At 40.3% G+C, this 21016-nt stretch overlaps 1 protein-coding gene across 2 annotated transcripts; it reads right to left on the bottom strand.

Moving 5' to 3' along the window:
- Window positions 1-4287: 4287 nt before the first annotated feature.
- sap130a (Sin3A associated protein 130 a) lies at window positions 4288-20622 on the bottom strand. Of its 2 annotated transcripts, none has more exons than XM_088350032.1 (21): window positions 20536-20622; window positions 19831-19968; window positions 17758-18014; window positions 16763-16930; window positions 16557-16683; window positions 16340-16455; window positions 16147-16271; window positions 15923-16070; window positions 15762-15852; window positions 15566-15670; window positions 15348-15489; window positions 13630-13748; window positions 13237-13527; window positions 12982-13135; window positions 12806-12904; window positions 11687-12048; window positions 11310-11543; window positions 8834-8959; window positions 8650-8753; window positions 8457-8570; window positions 4288-7479 (listed from the first exon to the last, which is right to left on the bottom strand). In XM_088350032.1, exons 2-21 carry the CDS (start codon window positions 19937-19939, stop codon window positions 7321-7323), a joined length of 3150 nt encoding a protein of 1049 aa, XP_088206158.1. In that variant the 5' UTR covers window positions 19940-19968; window positions 20536-20622; the 3' UTR covers window positions 4288-7320. The 2 variants fall into 2 exon arrangements, with proteins under 2 accessions (XP_088206158.1, XP_088206157.1); XM_088350031.1 differs by having other exon boundaries at window positions 16147-16274.
- Window positions 20623-21016: the final 394 nt, after the last annotated feature.

Here is a 21016-nt window from a genome sequence, read left to right on the forward strand (position 1 = left end):
TTTATAACTCTTACAGTATAGTTTTTTTAAGAATTGTGTATGCTATTCAAGGGCCATATGGTGGTTTAATGAGTTCATCTGGTTTCTGTTAAGTTTAAACTTTAGTAGACACTCAAAATAAGGAGAGAAGACATTAATAGATTTTAAACTTGCAAGAGAGGTTCCTTCCAACAAGAAAATTCCATTCCGTCCTAAAGTCTTCTTCTCAGCCCCCTCTTTTTATTAAATCCTCAAGGTTACAAAAAACAGATCAGCCCTAAAGGGTGTGGAAATCAACGAACAGCATCATCATTGACCGACAGCGACAATGAACTAATAGACAAAACAACGCAATAATTTCCTTTGCAGGCGGTTGATATTAAAAACACAATAAACGTATCAGTTTCACAGCATCTTTACACGCTGAAAACAAAGCATAATGAATTCCAGACATGCATATTTGGTACCCATTTTAATTTAAGCCCTCTATAGATGCCATTTTTTGAAATTATACAATAATCAAGTATGTCACATCTTACCTGAGGGTTTGGTTTATATCGTTCTTCCCTCAATGACTGGGAAGAAGGAAGTCTTTTTTTTATGGCTTTTTGACTTTGCTCCTATTAGAACCGCCCTGTGACGACATGGTACGGCACGGTAAAGCCAGCAAACAGATGTAGAATTGGCAAATAAACAGGGTTGGGTAGGGTTACTTTAACTTGATTACTTTTAATTACTTTTGGATTACTCCAAAACCAAATATGCTAATAAAAGACAAAAGAAACTAAATATGAATAAAATGACTCAATTTTGTGCAGGCTCGGGGAGTAACGGAATACATGGAACGGCAAAAATGATGTTGGCAAGCTGTTTGCATTTATTTTCATTTTGTTTCTGTCGCATTTTATGTTAGTTTTGCCGGAGATCAAAGAGATCAAAGGCAGGAGAGAAAGCTTACCACGTGTTGTCAAGTCAAGTCATTTTTATTTGTATAGCCCTAAATCATGAAGAGTCTCAAAGGGCTTCACAGATTATTACGCTATATTACACAGACTATTTTTCAGCCGACGAGAAGAGTAGGTTATTCATATGCTATGGAGTAGAAGTGAGTTTTAAGCTTAGATTTAAACATTTCCACTGAGGTTGCAGATCGGATCTCTGAGGGAAGAGCATTCCACAGCACCGGTGCCCGGATGGAGAACGCTCTCGAACCAGCAGAACACTTCTTTGCTCTTGGGATCACCAGACGACCGGCACTCTCAGATCGTAGGCTTCGGACCGGGACATAGGGGGAAATCAGATCTGAAAGATAAGAGGGAGCAAGTCCATGTATGATTTTGTATAATACTAAGAAACCTTGAAATCACATCTAAGGCTAACTGGGAGCCAATGCAGGTTAGCCAAAATCGGTGTTATGTGATCGTACTTTTTTGTCCTAGTTAAAAGCCTCGCTGCGGCATTTTGTACCAGCTGAAGAGACTTGATTCTAGACTTTGGGAGACCAGAGAGTAGTGCATTACACTAATCGAGACGGGAGGTAACAAACGCATGAATTATAATTTCCGCATCCGACTGAGACAATAATGATCATCGAGGGATTATGATTTAAGCTCCCGGCAACCAGGACCGGCCCAAGCCTTCATAGGGCCCTAAGAAAATTTAAATTTGGGGGCCCCCCATTACTTGATAATTTGCATCCATACTAGAACTCATTTTATGTTCTCCCGCAGGGGTGGGCAACTATTTGGAGTCGGGGGCCGCATGTGACATCTTATAGGCTACTTCTTTTTAAATAGATTAGTTCCATGATATTGGTTTTGAAACGACCACAATTAGAGCAAAATAATATATTAGGTCCCTGTTTTAAGCACTTCATTTGTTATTTCATTTTGAATCATGACTAGGATTTTGTTTAGTTTTTGGTTTAGTATTTCTGAATTCAGATTTTTATTGAAGTTCTATAGTTTTTTTGTAGTGTTTTGTAGTTTTAATTTTGTACTATTTTAGTAATATTTCGGAAGTCATTTTTTTTGGTAGCATTTCCTTAGTAGTATTTTTTTAGTTTATCCATAATATAATTTTGTTGTATTTCAAAAGTAGAGATTTTTGTTCTATATCTGTAGTATTTTCGTACTACTTTTGTATTATTACAATAGGTTTATGATTATAGTATTTTTGTAGTATTACTGTAGTATTTTATTTCTAGTATTTTTGTATTTATCTCTGATGTATTTTGTAGTATTTCCATATTACATTATTTGTTGTATATCCGTATTATTTCTGTAGAATTTTTTTCTAGTATAGTGTTACTATAGTTTTATTTTTGTGATTTTTCAATAGGATAATTTTTGTAGTATTACTGTAGTGTTTTATTTCTAGTATTTTTGTACTATCTCTGATGTATTTTGTAGTATTTCCATATTACATTATTTGTTGTATATCCGTAGTATTGCTGTAGTATTTTTTCTAGTACAGTGTTACTGTAGTTTTATTTTTGTGATTTTTTTAACAAGATAATTTTTGTAGTATCGCTATAGATGTAATTTGCATTTTCTGTTGTTATCCTCTTGTAGTTGTATTTTTGGACTAATATTTGTCTACTAGTTTTTTTTATTTTATAGTATAATGTATTAAGTTTTTTCTTTTTGTATTTTTGAAATATAATTGATGTATTTCCAAAGCAGTATTTTAGATAGATAGATAGATAGATAGATACTTTATTCATCCCCGAAGGGAAATTCACTTTTCCAGCAGCATCCCTAAGCTGAGAACAATCGAAAATAACTGAGAACAATCGAAAATAACACGGGAGCTGCTGGAGTGGCTTTTAGTAGTATTTTGTAGAATTTTGTAGTATTTCAAAAGTAGTATTTTAAAATATTTCGTTAGTATTTTTGTAATCTAACTGTAGTTGTCTTTTTGAAGTATTTTGGGAGTAAATAATTCTGTAGTAGTATTTTGTAGTAATGTAGTAATTGTTATTTTCAGAAGAAAGGCAAAATAAAATATGAGGTCCCTGTTTCAAGCACACTATATTCGATATTTAGTTTTGTAGTTATTGTGTAGTATTTTTGTTGTATTTCTGTAGACGTATTTTTGAGTGGACACACAGTTACAATGTTGGCAACAAAAAAGTTAACCACTCTTGGAGGCCCCCTAGTGGTAATGTATGTAATAAAGCGACAAAAACAATCTGAAGAGCCGTTTGGGAGCCGAAAGCTCCAGGGCTCCATGCCCTTACAAACTGTCGTACTTTCCCTTACAAAATATAAAAAAAATCTTAGACCATATTTTTTTTATCAAACGTGTTTATATAGTTGAACATGTTATATTGTACATGTGTTTCGTTATCATATCTGTTAATTAACATTTTGTTGTGAGATACTGAGTTGCTCCACATGAATTGAGTTTATTATAAAAAAAGTTCAAAAATGAAGTAGCTTGGACGTTCACTGTAGAAGGAAGAAATACATGCAAATATAATTAAGTACAATTTTCTTATTCAACTTATGAATTCATTTTCTGCATTAAATTATTGTTAGTAATATACCGATTAAAGGGATAACCACAAACCTGTCTTTTTTCATTTTCTCCTTTTATACTTTCTTTTTTTCTTAACTTCTTTATACAACATAATAATTCGTAATATAATGCATCAAAGAAAGTGAGCCGTTTGAAAGCCGGCTCTCTTTAACGAGTTGAGCCGAAAAAACCGGTTCTCCAAAATGAGACTGACTTCCTTTCACTACACAACTACCACGGAATTATGCATGATGGGAAATCCCCAGGCGGCAGACGCATGCGCACAGTAGCATCAAACCGCTCGCTCCGTTTGCAACGAAAAAAACAATACCGAGATAGAGGCTTCCGCGGCGAACTCGTTTGACTTGATTGATTTGCCGTTTCGTGATAGTCGGTGTATACTGGATGGTACCCATAATTGACACATTTGCGTTTTTCCGTACAAATTTTCTTGTACGTCGTACACGTCTTAAAATGCATAACAAACGTACTTCCTACTGCAAAAACGTACAAGGTTGACGGGTATGGAGTCGGCTTCTTTTAATGAGCAGTCGAAAGACTGACTTTACTCAACTTCGTGCAACTTCTACTTGGATTTCAAAACACCGCATTTAAGTCACGCCGCCAAGAGAACCTTTGTTGTTATTACCGGCATGCACGGTAATTTGGTCATGGTTTGATAGGTCTTTTTTTTTTTTAATTATTATTATTTGGGGTTATAAGAAAACTCGAACCTGCTAATCAATTTGAATCGTTTTAATGCAGAAAAACACAAGCACAAGTGTGTGTTGTTGAAGCATCTTTACTATACTTATAGACAAAAAAAACAATGTACAAGGTCAGGGGCTGAACGATCCCAACTCACTACAATTTTCCTCCTCTGTGAAATTTTGTTTTGTTTTTACACATCACACCACACAAAATGTCTCAGCTTTGAGGGAGGTGCACCAAAAAAGAACATTTGAACAGCGTTGTGAACATAAGGACACTCCAATACATTTCTTCTGTAACAAATAACAAAATAAAAAAAGGATAATTCCGGAATATGAATATTCTTTTGACCAAAAAAATGCCATTTTAGCTGTTAATCCTCAAAATACAAGGCTCAGCAGGGTAATTTGCGTAGAGGCCATGAGATGGCGGCACGGCAATAGTGCCAATCAAACATTGTAAAGAAATGTTTGTGACAGTAATTTGTGGTACCTGGAGGCAGTTACTATTTTGCATTACTGATCTATATTCTAGAATTTCAGTATTTGGGGTATTGTAAACTATAGATACATTGCTGTTCGAAATAATAGCCGTGCAATGTGACTAACCAGAATATCTCAGGTTTCGTATATTTATTGTTACATGCCAAACAAGTTACCAGTAGGTGCAGTAGATTCTCAGAAAACAAACAAGACCCAGCTTTCATAAGGCACACTCCAAAGACAATTGGGAAAATAGTTCAAAGGGGTGTATTAAAAAAAAACACCAGTGTCTGCTGTTGACTGTACAATCTCAAAACTCTCAGGTTTCATTTCCCCCTATGTTCCGGTCCGGAACCTTTGCTCTGAAGATGCTGGTCTACTCGTGATCCCAAGAACCGAGAGGAGATCCACAGGTTTAAGAGTGTTCACCATTTGGCCCCCGGTGCTGTGGAATGCTCTTTCACCTGAGATTCGATCTGCAACCTGAGTGGAAATGTTTAAATCTAAGCTTAAAACACACTTCTATTCTATAGCATATGAATAACCTATATTTTATGTTGACAATATCTGTGTATGATTTGTTATTTTAACATTCATTTCAGCCTGGTCATCCTAGAAGGGGGATGACTTCATGTGCAGTCCCTTCTGAAGGTTTCTTCATTTTCCTCATGTTGAGGTTTTTGAGTTTTTCCTTGCCCTCATGTAGGTTGTAGATCAGGGGATGGTGTAATAATAGTCTGTGGTTTGCAATAAACTGTGGTCTGTGCAGCCCTTTGAGACTCTTTGTGATTAAGGACTATACAAACAAACATGACTTTTGTATATCCGCCAAAAAGGTATATTTAGTTGCATGATCAGTTTTTTTCTAACTTTTTGATAACTGCTTCACATCTGTGTGGCATGAAGTCAACCAACTAGTGGCACCTTTCAGTTGTTGTTTTACTCCATGATTAATTTATATTTCTTGGTTTTGCTTCAAAAACAGCATTTTTGATATCACCCCACAAGTTCTCGATTAGATTGAGATCTGGGGATAGGGCTGGCCACTACATAACTTTAATTTTATTGGTTTGAAACCAAGATTTTGGTCGTCTACTGGTGTGTTTTGGGGTCATTGTCTGGTTGAAACACTCGTTTCACGGAAATGTGCTCTTCAGCGTAAGGCAACATAGCCTCTTTAAGCATCTTGACATACACCAACTGATCCATGATCCCTGTTATGTGATAAATGGGCCCAACATCAGAGTAAAAGAAACATGCCCAGACCATGATACTTGCACCACCATGCTTCACTGTCTTCATTGTATACTAAGGTTTGAATTCAGAGTTTGGGCGTCGTCTCACACACGGTCTGTGACCCCTGTACCCAAAGAACAATTTTACTTTCATCAGTTCACAAAATGCTCTTAGGCTAATTGTAACCCCTTCTGCACATGCTTCTTTTTTAACAGAGGGACTTTGCGTGGGATTCTTGAAAATTAATTTGCTTCACAGAGACGCTTTCTAACTGTCACAGCACTTGCAGGTAACTGCAGACGGCGATTGATTGTCTTGGAGCTGATCATTGGCTGAACCTTTGCCATTCTTCTTATTCTCCGTTCCAATTTAATATTGAGCTTCTGTTTTCTTCCACGTGTCTTATTTTCTACACATTTGAAGGCATTTGAGATTGTTTTAGCTGAACAGCCAACAATGTTTTGCACCTCTTTATAGGTTCTTCCCTCTCCAATCCACCTTTCAAGCAACGCAGTTCTTCGGAGCAGTGTCTTGAACTACCCATTTTCCTCAAATGGATGTTCAACCTGTGCTGGCTTCATCATCTTTAAATAGGTGCCACCTGATTCACACCTGTTTTTGTTTTCTTCCCAAAAATTGATAAACTCAGAGATTGGTGGCCTCACTGCTTTTTTTTTAACCGACTCCTTTGAACTATTTGCCACATAGCACAGTCTTTGGAGCGTGCCTATTATGAATGCTGGGTCTTGTTTGTTTTCTGAGAATCTATTCCACCTACTGGTAACTGGTTTGAAATGTAACAATAAAAATTATACAAAACCTGAGATATTCTTCTCACATTACACTGCTATTATTTTAAACAGCACTGTATTTGCTTAGGAAGTCGAGCCCGAAAAACACTTGTGTTGTCTGGTTTCCTTTAGCAAAGTACTTATGTAATTCCATACAAATGATTTTCACCTCCTTTTTTTCTCCAAACTTCAAGCAACAAAGGTACATTTTGGAGCCAAATTAAGCGCCAACTAGGCAGAGGAAAACACGTGACAAGTGAACGCACGTTTTTTTGCAAAAACGGTGATGGTTAAATCATCCTCAAACACAACAAAGGCACAGATCAAAACAACTTAACAATAACAACAAAAACTCATTAAGTTTGAGGTTGGTCTTCAAGTTACCATTTTCTACTCCTTCTTACCTCTTCAGTGCCGCGTTCAAGCCAAATAGGCAAAACATTGTCTCTAGAGGCCTTCACAAATGATGAAGAAAAAAAAAAAGTTCGTTGGTCAGCCACATGTTGCCCACGGCGGGTGCTTGTGATTGTATGAAGCAGATCATAGCACCAGATTTTGAGCACGGGTGTAAAGGGTCAGGTCCATTTTGAGGATTTTGTTCACGCTCGTTCTTTGCGCTTGAGCTTGGAGGACTTTTTGACAGCACTGTTCTTGTTTAGCAGTTTGAGAACTTTGTCTTTGTGCTCCAGAACTTTCATCATTGTGTCCCGAGCCTCTGTCAACTGGTCCATTACAAGCTTGCACCGCTGCATGTTACCCTGTTTGCAAAGAAAAGCATTTTAGAACGCTTAAAAAACTTTGGACACAAGATGACGCAACTATGCAGAGAACATCGTAATACTCAAACATATCTACTTTTTTTTTTTTTTACATCATCTAAAACAGAGGCTAATATGAGCGCATTTGTTAAAAACTTTGAGCCTATTTAAAGTAGTCAATGTGTTTGGATGACACTGTCACCAGTGATGATACCAGAAGGAGCAGCACAATGTGCATAGATTTGAAGCAAAAAACTATCAATGCGCTCATAATATTTGGTAGTGCTGTTATGGAAAGAGAGTATCAATACCTGACATTAATATGCATTTAAAAATCTGTTTATTGAAGTCATACCAACCTTTACACGATCAGACCATTAAAAATTAAATTCAGCAAAATTATTAATCTGATACAACATATTTGAATCTAAATGATTCTTTTTTTTCTAATAAAACAAGATTACTATCACTTTTTTGTTATCTCAGTGTATTTTTTCCTTTATTTTGCTGTTAAAAAATTAACTCTAATATAGTAGATGGAGAATTCTTATTATATTGGTTTATTTGCAGGAAATAGTATAATAAAAGGAAAAAACTTCAAATACTTGATGGGGTAATCTTATTGCATTATAAAAAAAGTGTGCATTTAAGCGCCTTCTAATGGTAAAATGAAACAGAAATACATGAATTATCAGATTAAAGTGCATTTGTTATAAACTCTTAGGTTGAGAAATTTGTATTTCACATAACATGAGCCCCACCTAGAGGAAGCTGACATCATTGTACCCAGAAAAAAAACAACCTTTTGAAAAGTTGAGCAAAACAGAGAAATGTTGCCGTTTGTTCACTTTCATCCCCCACAGTTTGTATTCTTCCTTGTACTTTTAGCACTCATTTTTGGTTTAACAGCAATACAGCGCCAACGAGTGGCCAAATAATACACACGGTCTTCTCTTGACACGAATAGATATTTGCACCTGTATGAGTTCGTTGATGCGGTGCATGTCGTCGTCGGCGCCTGCTCTCTTCTTGGGGATGAGGCCCTCCTGAAGGGAGGACAAGCGGCTATACACGTCGTGCTCCAAACCAGACTGAAATTTTAAAAAAGAATAGAAAAGCCTTAAAATACATGGATGAAAATGTGGACGTCTTCTAACATGCTTCACTCACCAGCTGTCTGAGTTGCGCAGCACACAGGTGAATCTTCCAGCCCTGCGCCCGGCACGCCACCCCTCTCTGATTTGCCATGTCCTGCAAGGTGCCCTTCTTCTCCTCTGAGACACACATGCATAATGGAGGAATTACACTGAATTGCGATCCCAAAAACATTTTGCCTCCGTTTAGATGAACTTACCTTTGACGCGGATGTCGCTGTATCTCTGGAAGTGGTGGTAGGCGGCTTTCCAAGGATTGCGGTAATGCCGCAAGAGGGTGATGGGCGGTCGGGGCCTGACGGGCACGTAGCGCACCCCTTCCTCATCTGAGAGGGAAATGTATGCAAAATGTGAATTTGAATTGCTGCAGTAAAACATTGTATGCAACAAGATTAGAAATGGCACTCCAGGGTAGACACGTTAGTTTAAGTCAAAAATAAAAACAAGATAGAAAGAATGTCAGGATAAAAAGGCAAAAATATTTACAAAATAGAGCTTTGGGACTGGCCTTATACTCGTGCAATGTAGAAGTAGTCCAATAAGATAAACAGCAATACATATTCCCAAATAATCCGCGAGATATATATTTTCCATAGTTTTGTGTGCTTGTTTAGGGTGGTGATGGCCCTGGGAAAGAAACAGTCTCTAAGTCTTTGTTGTCATGATTTTGCATAGCATGACACAATCTTCCATGATTCTTTAGTTTTTTTATATGTTGTTTTTTTGACAAATTTGCACGTCTGACCATTTTCCTTTATTTTGTACTAACAGTTGAACACATGTTACATTCTTGTACATTCCGTCTGCAATCGCAATCCAAGACGTATCCAAAGTGAATTCAATGCTGATCTTGTACCGTTTGGAGAATATAAACGGTCTTGGCCTCTTTTGAAAGGTAACACTCTTGAGGTTTGGTCCCAAACTGAAATAAGTGCTACTAAAATTGAGTAATCAGAGTTGGAACACACAAAAATATATTTCTATTCTCGCCTGAATTTCTTTTGCAATGCCTGCAAATGACTGTAGCATCTCCGCTGGAAACAGATTAGACAATAGCTTGAAGCCTTACCTGGTACCTTGTCAAATTTTTCAGATTCTGAAAAACTATACATTGTATTCTACACATTTTTTATTATTCGTCGAGAAAGGTGTCAATGGAAGGGAGAGAAGGTAACTACCATATTGTCAAGAATTTTACGAGTCAAGAAGCAACGTCTAACGAAGCAGACACGCTTTTACGAGGATTTCTCTTTGTCTGCATTAGCATGTGTTTTGGATTTAATATTTTACACAGTTTGATTCACTAGACTTTAGCAGATGTAAGGAGGCCATGGTTGCGTACTTTCATTGAATTTGATGGCTGCAAAACAATGTCATAGATGAGTTGGGCTTTATAGAATTTTGGGGATCTTGTTTCAAGACTAATTGTGATGTTTCTGTGAAGAGTGTATTTTGAAATGGTCATGTCTTGAATCCCATGAGTTTAAGCTTTCAATGATATGTGGCATCATGTATTCCAGGGACTGGTAACATTGTACAGACACGGATTTGTTTATCAAAAGTCAGAACGTAAAAGGGTTAACACAACTATGCTTTCTGAACAGCTTTAAATGTAAACAACCTTTTTTTTTTTAGCAAAGTGTGCATGGGTATTATCAGGCATAAATCATAGAAGACCAGACAACAAAAGAAAGCTTTTTCAGATGGTGCTCCCATACAGTAAGAGAGGCAGCTGAGATCTTTTCCTATTTTGTGGAATAGGGCTGCAGCCATCTGATATTTTGATTTTCTGAATTATAAGCAATAAAATCAAATACATTTTATTAGACAAATATCATCTAACTTGGGTGTCATTTTGAGGTGTCAATGAAATCTATTTACTGACATCAGTACATCTAAGTGAGCCCTCCTTTGAATGCATTACCACCTAGTGTTCGACACTAGCTCCTAATACTAGCAACGTTAACACAAACAGGCGCCTTAAATGTTGCTAACAATGCTAGTCTCTTACGTGGCTAATGGCTGCATCTGCAACGCTAGCTGCTACAGTGATACTGGCTGCTAAAGCAATACTAGCTATAAAGCAGTGCTAGCTGCCAAAGCTATGCTAGTTGCAGATCCTTTTGATGATCAAACAATTGCCCAGTAAGTATTTAGTTAGTCAAAATCTGATAAGCTCCTTTAAGAAAGATGATGCTAACGGAATTTGAAACTTTGTTACTCTTTGTCGCCATCTCCTGGCTAAGTCATGATTGCAGCCTTAGTCTTTTTATGACACGTGTGCAAGTACGTCCATTTCTTAGACACACACAAATAAATGTTCTTTTTACATCTTTCTTGGGTTTTAGGTTGCCGTTTGGACTATACTTTAATTAGGATTCTTCTTACTTTCACCATTTTCATACTGCACTAACAAATAGAAAGAAAAAAAAACTTACGAGGACAAGTATAAAGTTACTCTTTAAACCCCCCCTAACCCTGATCCTCCTACTGCGGTGCATTGAAAAAAATATGAGAAGGGCTCTTTAGCTCAGTTGGGCATTGTAGAACACTTGATTGAGAAAATCTTCTACGTTCAACTTTTTAAAGACCTTAAACAACACACCCCACTTTTAAGAATGCAGTCACCACTGTCTGAACTTGACCCAGAAAAACAATGCTAGAGTGGCCACGTACCGACATATTCCCTGGGGGGAGATTCTCTGCGCTCGGCCCTGCCGGTGATGGGCCTCCCGGGCACCTTCTCCTCATCTGTGCTGTTGGTCTCCATCATCTCGTTCTCCTCAGTGGAAATGACGTGCTGCTGCTTACGGGGTTTCTTCCTTGGAGACGCACCCGGGATGAGGTCACCCGTGGGAGCCATGCTGAGGGCTGAAGGCTGGGTGTTCATGGAGGGGTTGGCATTGAGGTCTGCAGGAAAAAAAATCATGCTGTGAACAAGGGCTGCAAGTAGGGAATATTTTGATAGTCGACTAGTCATCGACTCTGGAAACAATTAGTCGAATAATCAAATAATTATTATTTTCGTAAATGTAACATTAAGTCTTTCTCACCTGGCTGCGAGGTGGTTACAGCGTCCACCTCGAGCTTCAGCTTGCTGTCGGGACAGCTAGCAACACAAGCGGCAGTGCTGCTGGGTGCCGGCTGTGTGGGCGACGCCACCGTGTTGGCCATGGAAGCGGGGGTAGGCGGAGTCACGGCCATGGCTGCGGGTAGCGCAGAAAGGATGGCGGAGGGTTGTGAGGGCGGTACAGGCCCTGGCGTGGCCATCATGGCAGGCAGGGCCTGGGCAAGATGAGGGGAGCCCGAGGGAGCCATGGCTTGCTGCTCTCCGCCTTGCGGTGGTGGCAACGCGTCTACAGCGGCCATAACAGGAGGGGCCACAGCCATATGCATCTCTGTTTTGGGTTTGACTCTGAGAAAATAAAGTTCAAAGTGCTGTTAGAAGATATTTTCCATTTTTAATCGTCCGTCGCTGTATCGCGGTTTCGATATTTTGCAGAATTTCAGTGTGCATTGTGTTCTGCATTCTGATTGGCTAAACAGTCGCCCGCCCATTTTCTGCCTCAGAAACGTTGCAGTTTAAGTGATACGTGTACGTAAAACAATTTGACCGACCTACGTGTAAATGTTTGTCAATGTCGAGTTTCTCTAAAAGCCATCAAGTCAACAAAACGCTCTGTGTAAAAAGCTGAAATTGTTTTGTATTTTACTCTTTTTTTGTAGATCGCACATTCTGGTTGTTTTTATTTATTCAAAGATGAAAATTGTGAAAGAAAAGGACTGTTTTAAATACAGTCCAATGCCAACCCAACCTCCTCCCCAAAAGATGAAAAAAAATTTGAGCAATTCTAAGAGAGAATTCATTATTTCAATCAAAGATGGCCTCAGCAACAAGAATATCTTCAAAGCTACAGACACAACCTTTAGGTACAGTACTTTTGTTTGTTAAAAATAATTGCTTTAGCCTGTAAATATGTTTTTTTAGTTTAAATAGATGAAAGAGTGTGTAACAAATAAAGGTTTTAATCTGCTAGTTTTGACTATTGTGGGACCTTTTTGGCACACAACTCCCACGCAAAACGACAAATTACTGTAAACAGATTGAATCTCATTTAAACAATATCTTGCAGTATTGTGTGGTTGGAAGTGTTCGTTCGAGGGGCGCTTACCCCGCGGGTCGGGGGGAACTGGCGCCTCTCACACCACCCTGCATTGGAACACTACTTGGTTCGCTGGGCTGAGCGGGAATAAGGGTCTTGCGAACACAACTAGAAGTAAAACATTGACAAAACGAATTACAGTAAATATTCTCACAATAAAGCAGAAAGGTTTGTATTTGCCTGACCTTTCAGTGGTGGGCTTCTTGCGTAGGATGCTGGGTCTCGGTGAGGACACCAGAGTGGGTGCCCCTCCCTGGCTGTGAGCCTGCACCATGGTGCCGACTGGCTGAGTGGTGCTGCTGATTGGGTTAGCCACAAAGCCATCAGCCAAGACCACACCTAAAGAGGGGTTAAATCAGTTTAACAGGCAAACTTCTAAAATACAAATCGCTGTGCTACTTTCCAAAGGAGTGTTTTTTTTTTAAAAGAAAATTGTTTACCAGATTTTGCATCGGTGGGTGGTTGCTGCTGTGGCTGGGTGGGGCCAGTGCCCTGCTGGAGGCCCTGCGCGCCAAGGGATGCCGTCCCCGGGTGAAGGCCCTGCACACCGATAGATGCAGGTTGGATGCCTTGCGCAATGGGCGCCGGCTGGATGCCTTGGGTGCTGATCTGCGCCGATGGCAGACCAATGCGGTCAACTGCCATCAGTTGCATGTGGTTGAGGTGCACGGTGGTGGCCACACCCACGCCGGCCTGAGCGGGCAGCGCTGAACTGGGAGCTTGGGGAGTCACTTGGGAAGAGGAAAGGCAGTTTTGTTAAAACTTGTGCATTTTGCTCAGAAAACCCACAGCAATGTGGGATGTGGTTATCTAATACACAATATTCGTCCTACCAGGATACTGACGGATGGTAGACACGGAGCTGCTGATTGGGGTGTACGTGTGAGTCAGTGGGTAAGACGATGACGAGAACGTTGGCACAAAATACTGGAATTGGACTGGGACGGGAGGCCTGGAAAATATAAAACACAAAAAAGGTTAGCCCAAACAAAACGTAACCATGCATGTGTCTGTGGTGCGCCGTGTTGTTTAAAGGTTTTACGGTCACGCCCCTCCTCCTCTGCTCCATTTGTGAGAGTGTGTCAGTGCGGCGCCGAGGAGAGGAGGAGAGATCCGTGTTTTAACCCAGCCAACAAAATACAGGCTCGGATAAACGAATGAATCAGGACGGCCCCTCCAGCGAAAAAATGTCGTTCTTATCAGCCAGCGTGGGCAAATGACTGGGGCTTTGTGCAAAAAAAAAAAAAAAAAGACCGTGCTGTTTGTGTATTCTTCCTCGAGAGCGTTGTACCTCACACATCAAGAGTTAAACATAAAGCACTGAAAATCTTTTACTTCATGCAAATATATTGAAGAAGCGTTCTTTTCGAGCTCAGAGGTTTTGCTTGGTGGCTTGCCTAAAAAATAGACAATCAAAAACAAAAATAAAACACATCCCCATGTCAGCCAGAAGTGTTGAACGTCAAGAGGAGGGGCTGGCAGAGAGCGTGTGTGTGCATGTGCGTTTCAATTTGAGATTTTCTGCTATAAGATTTCATTGTTGAATAGTATGGTAGCTGTCCATATCACTTTTTTGTTTATAGTTCATTGTTGATGAAGAATGGTTGATTTTTGGGGTCAAAAGTTGAAGTCATGGATGTGTACAGGAATTTTCACGCGTTGCTCACATTCATTTTTTTAGTTTATTGATGAATAAGAATAGTGCTACATAAATCGGTCAGTTATACGATTTCAATGTCTATCCATGTTGTATATTTGGACTATTGTAAAATGACAGCTCAGTTGGATATAAAAAAAATGTGCGAGTCATTCATCTTGGTGAGGCACACTGATTTACAAGGAAATTTGAAAGTGACAATCCTCACCGAAATGGTTGCGGACCCCTGCTCTTGAGGCATCTGTATTGACAATTGGATAGAGTGCAATTGGGATATTTTTAGCAATCAAAGTGCTTTTGTCTTGATAAGTTATTTTCCTATTATTATTATTATTATTTCCTATTTACCAAAAATTATGAGAGTAAAAACATAAAATTAAAAACATAGCATTTTATAAGTTACAGTTGAGCATAAATAATTCCTAACATTTTATTTAGGTGTTTATATCAGTTTGGAACATAAACTCAGCATGTATCACACACTTCATGAATCATTAGTTTGGTTTGGCTGTGGACAAATTTGACCTGCTTAGAAAACTCAAAAACATTTTTAGCAACCCGTTATTTCATACACAAAAGAAAACTTAACGTCCTCAAACAATGTTGCATTCATGTACAACACGTAAATCTGACAACTATATACCTCCAGCACTGTCATAACTAACAAACATGCACCTTGGATCCGAAAGAGGAAACAGTTTGATTTTGTGTGAAAAACATAATTTAAAAAATTAAAAAGCATAATTTTGTTACCCATCATAAACTGTGCTAGATATTGGGTAATAGTTTTATTTCAACTTAATTAAAAGAAACAAGTGTTGTGTAGCATTGTTGGTGATTTTCCCAAACGTATATTAGAGGAATTGTTTAGTAAAAAGTCTTAGTGGAGCCCACCTGTTGTCGCTTCTCGGCTCCATGGTGACGGGGTTGGGTGACGAGCGATGGCCCTGGATAGGGATGAGGTTGGCCCTCTCCCCGGGGTAGTCAGGCTGTACGCGAGAAGAAGAGTGGGCGATGGGCTGAGGCACCACTTTGGCTGTGAGACAGGATGAAGTGAAGTTAACATGGAAGGAAAGAGCAAAGTTCATAATGACCAGCTAAACCACACTCACCGACAGGAATGGCGGAGGTGGTAACGGCAGTGGCGTGTGAGGAGTGGGAGGCCACTGCCATTGTGACGATGGTGTTACTGCTCATTTGGGTATGGGGAACATTACCTAAAAACAATACATGGTGCGATTTCAGCGCATTAAAGGTTTTACTTTAAAGTCTTTGGCAATTGCACTTCTTTTGACTCCGAGTGCGTACCTATAGAGGTGGTTGATGGCACTGTGTTGGTGGCCACGATAGGCGCCACGGTGGCTGCTGCAACTGGGGTGACTGTACTGAAGATTGGCTTCTGTGAGAAAAGAAATTTATTTATTTTTTTGTCCAAAAGGAAAAAGTAATCCGCCATCGAGCCCGCTAACCTGCGTCATTGTATGTGGCGGCTGGGGTTTCTGAGCGCCGATGGCCGGGTGCGACGGCAGCGTGATTCGTGTGGCCGTGTCACGTGACGTCTGGGGTCTCTGGATGCTGATGCTGGCCGGTGGAGGATGTATGGTCAGGCCAGGGCGCCTGAAAGAACACAAACCACCCACTGCTCGAAAAATAGCGGCACGCTTGAAGGTCACACCATAGATTTTCAGTTTACCCATGGGCCACCTCAGCACCGTGCGTGCCAGTGGGATTGATGACAGGCGCCTGGGTCCTCGTAGCCGCAATGGGAGCCACCACGGTCGGAAGCACAGACGTGGACGACGTCACGGCAGGACGAGACTGCTGAGCATCGTTAAAAGACGAGTCAGACACACATATAAATGATGTCATGTATGTGTGTACTGTACCTGAATAGTCTGGTGGATGATGTGCTGCACAGTGGGCTGGCCTGAGCCCACACCTGCTCCGGTAGCTGGTCGGAGGACTGTTTTGGAGCTGGACATGACTGCTGCAGCAGCTGCGCCTGTGTGATTAAAAAATAAATAATTATACATATAAATGAGAAATGTGATTAACCCGTCATGTTTCAACTTTAAGTGTATACGACGTAGAAATACATGTTACCTCGTGGCAAATGTGACGTAAAGGTTTGCGGGGGCACGGCAGGCGTCCCTATTTGCAACGTGGGGCCGCTCCCTCGAATAATCTGGATGTTGGCCGACATCAAGTGGTGCAAATTGCTCGAGTGACCCTGATGCACAAAAAAAGGTTGAGCTACATCAGTTTAATCTAAACCTGATCAATTGCCAATTAAGATGTCGCTCCCTCACCTGCTGTCCGCTAATTGTTGCTACGGGGATAGAAAGTGTGTTGGCATTGCTGCTCTCTGTTGTGGACGCCATGTGGCCTGGTACCTTAGGAGGGACAGGAATGTGGCTCTGGTTGGAAGCTGGCGCTGGGGCGATCAGACGACTTGGCATGGGGGACTTTAGGACCGCCTGGAAACACACATATTGCATAATTAGAAAAGGGCCGGGTCCGTACAACCATTTTCTATACTGCCTATTCTGCTATGAGTCACTTAATTTTTGTTTTGTTTATTCAATTGTGAAGAAACAAAAGACTTCCACACTTTTCATTAAAGGTATTCTTAAACATTTTCTTTTCAACGTGTATTTTTCCTCCTCATCATTATGCAAATATGTTGCAAAAATATTTACGTGCCAGAGAACTTGAAAAACTTAGCCTCAGAATTGACCCATCTTGCTGGTCTGCTGTACAGCTGTGATTTCATTGAAGTGACATAACACTTTAAAAATGATGACTACCATTAACACAACGTGTGAGGCCATCTCTGGAACAGACAGTGATTGTAGTGAAGAGCAATTGCATACCGGTCATTTTTTTCTTGGAGGTACGCGAAAATGGCTTAATATTTGGGTTTTTCCGCCACGCGTGTCAGTTATTTTTGCCAGTTAGCCCTTTTTTACTTCTTGTCCTTTGTTGAACCATGACTGCATCCACCTCTGACGCAATGCCTAGACACACTCCACAAAAAGTATGAAAACTTTGCTGAAAACACTCTTAACCTCTTTGACTAATTGACATGTAAAACATTATGGCAACTGGCTTGCTAAGGTGCTGGTGTTCCTCTGATGACATCACAGCTCAGGATGACAAAGACCTGCCGTCTTCAAAATGCATTATTTCGAAAAAATTATTAGAAGATACCGATAAAACCATTTACTAATTCCTCACATTTTGCATGTATAAGAATTCAGGATTACCTTTAAAATACATTTGAAGACATACATTAGAGACTGACCTTCATCTGCCCGTCAGTAAGGACTGCAGGCCCACCCTGTGATAGATGCAACGGCGGAGCGGCCATGGCCACAGGCTGCCCGCCAGGCTGGATGGGCAAGACCTGCGGGGTTGGCTGCGGTTGGCCATGTGTTTGCACCTGCGGGTACGGTCGAACCACCATGGTCTCCTGCTTGTCATCTCGGAACAACACTGTTCCTGCGCCTCCCCCCGCCGGTGGGTGCTCCTGCTGGTCACCGTCTGCCGTCTCAGCACCGGCTAAAAAAACAATAAGTCGTTGGTATTTACATTGACTAACAGGGAGGAATACAAATTGATGAACTTTGACCTAGGATCTCAATTGCAATGGCTCTTAAAATATTTGAAAATCCTTGAATTTTTATGTCGTGTTTTTAAGGTTTGAAAAGTGCCAGAATTTTGGGTGAAGTGCTTATAAATGCTTGAAATTGTTTCTCCCGAGTCTGACTTGATAGACCACGCATTAAGTGGCTAAAACATGAAAAAAAAAAAACTCGTTAACAGCATACTGCAAAATACGCAAATAACGAGATCCAACTTATCATAATGAGAGTCAGCTTTCTCTAGTTATATGAAAAAGAAGTTATATCAAAGATCACAAGCTTGACCATTATATTTTTGGTAACCCGTTTGCTACATGCTTCAAACTGGGGGCGATGGATTTTTTTAGAGTAAGGATTACATATCAATTAGTCAAGTCATGTTTATTTGTATAGCCCTTAATCAGTCTTAAAGGGCTGCACAGACCACAGATTATTGCAAACCACAGACTATTATGACACCATCCCCTGATCTTAAACCTACACGAGGGCAAGGAAAAACTCAAAAACCTCAACATGAGTAAAATGAAGAAACCTTGAGAAGGGACCGCACATGAGGTAATTCCCCTTCCAGGATGACCAGGCTGCAGTGGATGTTGCAATAACAAAATAATACACAGATACTGTCAACATAAAATATAGGTTGTTAATAAACCATACAATAGAAGTGTGTTTTAAGCCTAGATTTTAACAGTTCCACTGAGGTTGCAAAGCGAATCTCAGGGGGAAGACCATTCCACAGCACTCGGGCCCGAATGGAGAACGCTCTTGAACCTGCGGATCTCTTCTTGGCTCTTGGGATCATGTTTTATGGGTCACCTCAAACGATGGGCCTAGCATCAAGATTCTGCAGCTGGTACAAAATGCTGAAGCAAGGCTTTTAACTAAGCCAAGAAAGTTTTATCACATTACCCCGATTTTGGCTGACCTGCTATCACTTTCTTGGGTTTTGTTCTGTTGGTGTTATACAAAATTATGCATGGACTTGCCCACTCATAATTTTCAGGTTTAATTTTCTCTTATGAGCCTTTAGTCGGAAAATGCTGGTCTACTAGTATTCGAAAGAGCCAAGAAGAAAACCGCAGGTTCAAGAGCGTTCACCATTTGGGCCCCGGTGCTGTGGAATGCTATTCCCTCTCAGATTCAATCTGCAACCTCCGGAACCTGTTTGAATCTAGGCTTAAAACACACTTACATTCTATATCTAATGAAAGGTCAATGTTTCATGTTGATGATATCTGTGTATTGTTTGTTGATGCACTGGGAACATCCATTGCAGCCTGGTCATCCTGAAAGAGGAATTACCAAACACATTTGATAGCTTATTAATGACTTGTATTTCATGTTAATGATGGTAGTTTGTTGCATGTTGATTATGTCTGTGTATTGTTTAATGCCCTAGCATTATCCATTGCGGCTTGGTCATCCTGGAAAGGGGATTACCTCATGTGCAACGCCTTCTCACGGTTTCTTAATTTCCTCATGCTCAGGTTTTGAGTTTTACCATGCCCTCGTATAGGTTTTGAATCAGGGGATGTGTGATTGTAGTCTGTACAGCCTTTGATACTTTTTGTGATTAAGGGCTGTACAAATAATCATGACTTTAGTATGGATCGATTCACACCAGATTTCCTCTTTTAATAGTAGTGGAGAAAAAAATGGCTTTGAAAGTATTTAAAAAGTACTTTAATTTGGCCACGGAATACAAACCCTAAACTGGCTGGATGGCCACTCACCTTGTGGGTTTGACGGTTGACTGACTGTCATCAGATTGCCACCGGTGGGCATTAGGGGAGCCCCTCCTGGACTCGAAAGCCCGTGTCGTGGAAATTGCTGGGAGCTCATTCGGATTTTCTTTAAATTTGATTGACGATCTGATACAAACAAACCATGTAAATATATGCCCGTCAAAAACGCTCGAAAAGTTGCGCATGCGCAGCCATGAAAACTGAAGTACAAGCACCTCAACAATGAAAGCTTCAACATTAACCCTTAGCAAACCAAGTAAAGGACACAAGGCTGAGTTTAGTTGTTGTTTTTGTATACAACCGACATTTTAAGACACACAGCTACATTAATGAAGCGATACGCGCATCGAGGTCTGTTTTATTCCACGTTTATTGGCCGAAAACACGAGCTTAACACCAAATGTGCCAAGGGAAGCGACATATTTTCCCGACGCGTTGGAAAAAGAACACAAGTGTAAGGTTGAACCAGCTGGACTTCAACTCGAAAAATTCGACGTTTTCGCTTCGGTAACCATACTAAATAGGAACGATACATTGCTAGCTTAGCGGGCTAGTTAGCAACAAGCTAACATGAGAATATAGTGTCGCTTGTTTGTTACACCTATCCACATGCAGAACTTAACAGGCGAAACACGGCATAAACCGGCCTCCCCACACAGGCGAATGCATAGCAGAATGCACACGAGGGTTCACCTTATCGCTGAGTTCATAAGAAACGCTCCTTTTCTGGATTACAATTTTTCCATTCGTCTTTCTTTTCCTTTTTTTTCTTCCTTCTCGACATGTAAGCCGGAAGAACGCTTGCTAGTAAGCCGGCCCACTTAACTTATTGTAACCAATCAACGAAGAGAATTTTATGGCAGTGCCCAATGGGAGCCTGTGGAATATACAGACCAACCTACGGGAACAGCCTCAGCCTTTTCTACCAATAAAGGAAGAGAAAACTTGCATATCAACCAATAGGAGTGCGGAATTCTTTTCTCACCCAAGCGAAAAGTAAACGGGGAAAAAGGAAGAGGGCGTCGTCGAGTAAAGACACACAACAGTTGTTTACAACCATTTAATCAGTTTATTTTCAAAGTAATTAATGATTAATGGAAGCAAACGCTTTTACTATTGGCTTGTGGAATAAGGTAACCATCTATTTTCGTCTTTGGTCGCAACAGCCAGTTGC

This window comes from Urocampus carinirostris, chromosome 12 (assembly GCF_059441175.1).
Source record: "Urocampus carinirostris isolate Australia breed hairy pipefish chromosome 12, RoL_Ucar_1.0, whole genome shotgun sequence".
NCBI lineage: Eukaryota > Metazoa > Chordata > Actinopteri > Syngnathiformes > Syngnathidae > Urocampus > Urocampus carinirostris.

Excerpts from the sequence above, each read along its gene's own strand:
- sap130a (XM_088350031.1), bottom strand. The coding sequence starts at position 19,939 with ATGAGCTCCCAGCAATTTCCACGACACGGGCTTTCGAGTCCAGGAGGG. Across the intron at positions 13,749-15,347 it reads GAGCCGAGAAGCGACAACAG|GCCTCCCGTCCCAGTCCAAT; the intron begins GTGGGCTCCACT and ends TATATTTTCCAG. Across the intron at positions 8,571-8,649 it reads CTGCGCAACTCAGACAGCTG|TCTGGTTTGGAGCACGACGT; the intron begins GTGAGTGAAGCA and ends TTAAAATTTCAG.